The sequence below is a fragment of the Crocuta crocuta genome, unplaced genomic scaffold, assembly GCF_008692635.1.
Source record: "Crocuta crocuta isolate KB4526 unplaced genomic scaffold, BGI_CrCroc_1.0 scaffold660, whole genome shotgun sequence".
NCBI classification, from domain to species: domain Eukaryota; kingdom Metazoa; phylum Chordata; class Mammalia; order Carnivora; family Hyaenidae; genus Crocuta; species Crocuta crocuta.
The window spans coordinates 95661-100159 of NW_027531886.1; the positions used below are offsets into that span (position 1 = coordinate 95661).

The window sequence follows — 4499 nt, forward strand, 5'->3', positions numbered from 1 at the left end:
AATAGAATAGTTAATAATATAATAGTTTTTAGTTCAGGAGTAGATTTATCTGAAAGCTGCTAGTTCAATGAAGTTATGGTAAAAAATGTTTAAGGATTTTACAGGACATTTCCAAAGTGGAAAAAGAAAGCTCAGTGCAGGAGTACCTGGGTGGCTCAGTCGGTTAAGCGTCCAACTTCAGCTCAAGTCATGATCTCACAATTCGTGAGTTCAGGCCCCGCNATCAGTGCAAAAGACATAATATCCATAGCGAAAACCACTGAAATGGTTTATGACTAACTGGGTAACCTTAATCTGGAAGGAAAAAAAATTGTTTAGAATTCCATTTCTCTCATATAGTTGTCTAATATTAAGTCAAACTCAAAATAGTTTTTGTAGTTATTTTTCAAGAAGCAATGATTTTCTTAATTTTGTAAATATTTTTTTAAATAAATAAACGTGAAAAGGTGTTTCACCTAATTAATTGCAAAGAATTGCAAATTAAAATGACAAGAGATGCCATTTTTTCCCTGACTGGCCAAGATTTCAAATATTGAAAAATTTCTTCCAGTGATGACAGAGGTGTCATTCTTTTTCCACACACACAGTGGGTTGAGCATTTCTGGAGAGCAGTTAGGCAATATGTTTTAAAAGATGAAATGTGTGTTTATGTGATTTTTTTCATGTCCATAATTCTGTACACAAAATTCTATGCACAATAAAGATGGTTCAGAATTAATTTGATTTTAAAAGTTAATATTCATTAAAGTGACAAATTCAAAACATTTTTCTCTATTTACAATAATATATATACATGTATAACTGAAATTTTAATGGGTGCAGGAGTTACTATTTAATTTATATTCTATTAAGTAATTCAATTATTTCAAGTATTTTTAAATGCAGTTATATATTTATTTGAGTTCCTTTAAGTGTATCAATTTTGAGATAAAACTTCCAAGAACTTATATAATAATTCTTGCAAATATGTTGTCTTATGTCCTTTTAAAATGTTTCTTTACTACTTTTTACTATTTAAAATGTTTCTTGGGGCACCTGGGTGACTCAGTTGGTTAAGTGTCCAACTTCAGCTCAGGACATGGTCCATGAGTTCGAGCCCTGCATCAGGCTCTTTGCTGACAGCTTGGAGCCTGGAGCCTGCTTCAGATTCTGCATCTCAATTTCTCTCTGCCCCTCCCCTGCTCGCTCTCTGTCTCTCTCTCTCTCTCTCTCAGAAATAAACAAACATAGAAGAAAAATATTTAAAATCTTTCTTTACTATTTATAAACTGAATGAAATTTCACAGTACACAATTTCAATAGGAATCACAAAGTGAAAACTATGGGTTTAATTTGCTTCATCACTTCTGTAGTAATTCTAAATCTTTGTTAGGTTCCAACACAAATCCACGGAGGAAAAAGTTCTGGGTCATCCCAAATAATTTGGCATTGGTTTCTTAAGGAATTTGGGGTGATCCATTCTCAGCTGGATAGGTTTCCTATCAACCAGCAATTTCTACTTGGGTATCAGAACTGTGGCTGCAAACATGTGAAGTGGTATTTCCCTGTTTTCTAGCTGCTGTGTCAGTGCCTTCCCACTGGGACACCAGCTGACTTCCCCCGCTTTCAAAAGAATACTTAAATCCGAAGTATCGTAACTAACTTCCTTTGCTGCTTCAAGTGGACTTTGCGTTTCTTTCTGTCTCAGAATTTTAAAATATTATCTAGTTGTATTCTTCCTATCTCTCAAGGCTTTGAGATCACAATTCTAAGGTTATACTTACAACAGTGCATGTCATTTGATCCATCAGTTCCTCTTCTAGGAATTATTCAGACAAGTGCACAAAGTTGAGAATACAGAGATGTTTCTGGCCATGTTTATAAAAGCAAAAGAAAAATTGAAACTGTTTAAATGTCTACCAGTAGAGATTATTAAAAAACACTGTGTCAGTGCATTAAAAATGTGATATGTATCTTTATATTTAGTGTTTAAAAGAAATGAATATATTAATTGGGGAGTAAAGGTAAAAGATAGAATGTATCTTAGCCTGTTTTCATTAGAAAAAGAATGTGTGCGTTGTGTGTTCATTCATTTGTGTATGTACGCGGGGAAAGAGTGCCGTTTGGATACCTAAATTTACTTAGCTCTGAGAAGTAAACATTCTGTTTGTTACAGGATTAATACCCCTCGAAGACAAGGAGGACTTGGACCAATAAAGATTCCACTTCTTTCAGATCTGAATCATCAGATCTCAAAGGACTATGGTGTATATCTGGAGGACTCAGGCCACACTCTTAGGTACCTTTCAGTGGGTTTATATTATGACAAATCCAAATATATTTGTGATCCTCCTTGAAATGAAGTTAGAGGATACAAGGTTTGATCAAGAAGTATTTGCTCTATTTGCAAAAGTGTTGTATTGTTTAAAATAATTGGTGAGTGCCCTACTTACACTATGTGAGTCACCATAGACTGTTAGAGCTGGAAGATTATTTAGAGGTCTCTTACCAACCTTGTCATTTCACAGATAAAGAGATTCATAGAATTCCATGAACTTGGCCCAAGTTAAATAATTAATGGCAGAGCCCACACTTGAACCCCAGTACCCAAACTCCGTGTCTGTTTCTTTCTCCTCTTTTCTGTTTCTAAAATGACTCCAGTAATGGTTTTTCCAAATGCAGGTATCATAGTATTTAGCAGACTTGAGCCTTAAGGCTTGGGAAAAATTTTTAAAGTGCCAGTGTAAGTCTTTGAAAAAAGGGCAACTTTAGTTTAGAACAGTTGTGATTTTGTTATAATTATACTGTCAGTTTGCTTTGCAATGAGAATAGTTTCTTTTTTAAAATGTTTATCTGAAGGGTGAGGGTGTCACTATTTTATAATCCTCTTTTTTATAACAGCTTTATGAAAATAATAATTCATACCCATTTAAAGCATACTATTCAGGGGTTTCTAGTATATAGTATAGAGAGTTGTGTAGCCATCGCTACAATCAATTTGACAACATTTTCATTACTCTAAAAAGAAACCCCATTAGCAGTTATTCTCCCTTTCCCCCAGTGCCCCCACCCTGGCCCTGGGCAGCCAGCCTCTTGCCTTCTTTATGTCTCTGTGGCTGCCTATTCTTGACATTTCATATAAATGGAATCCTACAGTGTGTGCTTGTTTATGACTATCCTCTTTCACTTAGCACAGTGTTTCCAAGGTTCTTTCATATTACATCATGTATCACTACCAATAGTTTCTTTTTTCTACTCCCCAAGTCTTTAATGTTTTCTCCTTTCATAGTTTATTACTAAGTTCATTCCCAAAAAGTAAAATTGCCACTAAAAAGATTGAAGCTATTTTAAAATTTGGAATTATTTGAACACTAACCAAGTAAAATTATCTAATATTAGCCATTTTGTATAATTTGAACCAGCAGTTTCTTTTTACATCATTTTTTATTTTCATCAAAGCAATACATGCATATTGTTTTTAAAAGTCAGATTGTCTTTCTTTACATTTTTCTTTAAAATTTTTTTTTTGTTTATTTTCAAGAGAGAGAGAACGAGTTGGGGAGGGACAGAGAGGGAGGGAGACACAGAATCTGAAGCAGCTCCAGCCCCTGAGCTGTCAGCACAGAGCCCGACGCGAGGCTCAAACCCAGGAACCAGCCTGAGCCAAAGTCGGACGTTCCACTGACTGAACCACCCAGGCACCCCGAGAGTCAGAGTGTCTTAAGCAACAGTCCTCTCCCTACTCCTAGCCCTGCTTCTGGAGGAAGCTGCTTTCAACTCTTTAACTACTGCTTCACCATTTGTCTCCATAGTTCCAACTCCTGTACTTTTTCTGAATGTATCAATTTTGACGTTATTTATAATGGTAAATGGGTTATCTTCCCACACAGTATGTGATAATTGTGGATTGAGTCAATAAGTTGGTGTTTTTTTAATATAAGTATTGTTCACTGCTAAGCTCTTAAGTGTAGTGTCCTAGGGTTTACATTTCCCTTCTAGTAAACTTTTTATTTTATTGTAGCTAGTGAACTACCACTTTTTTGTTTCATTTATTTAGTTTTCTATATACCCATCACTAATTCTTCCTGAATTTCCCAAGCAATTGTAACCACTCTAATAATGCATTTTTCCTATCACTTGTGTTTCCTGGAAACCTCTGTCCTCCTGTCTCAGTTCAGACTGACTGCTTGCTAGGCCTGCTGCACAGCTGCTGTCCTAGCTCTTTGTGCACCAGCATCCTGGGAATTTGCTTCGCTTCTTCTTTGTTGGATGCCCACTTTTCTGGATCCCATTCCTGCCTTCTTTATTGAATCTCTCGTTTTGCCAAAGCACATCCTCATAGCTTACTAATAAAAGGTCATTGGACGGGCGCCTGGGTGGCTCAGTCAATTGAGCATCCAACTTCAGTTCAGGTCATGATCTCACAGCTCTTGGGTTCGCACCCTGCATGGGGTTCTGTACTGACAGCTCAGAGCCTGGAGCCTGTTTCAGATTCTGTGTCTCCTCTGTCTCTCTGCCCC

At 36.3% G+C, this 4499-nt stretch overlaps 1 protein-coding gene across 1 annotated transcript in view; it reads left to right on the forward strand.

Moving 5' to 3' along the window:
- Positions 1-4499, forward strand: part of PRDX4 (peroxiredoxin 4) — a 25268-nt gene that overhangs the window by 7758 nt on the left and 13011 nt on the right. Inside the window, exon 5 of the mRNA XM_077773137.1 lies at positions 2156-2278. Coding sequence (XP_077629263.1) covers positions 2156-2278 — 123 coding nt within the window. The remainder of the gene's footprint in view (positions 1-2155; positions 2279-4499) is intronic.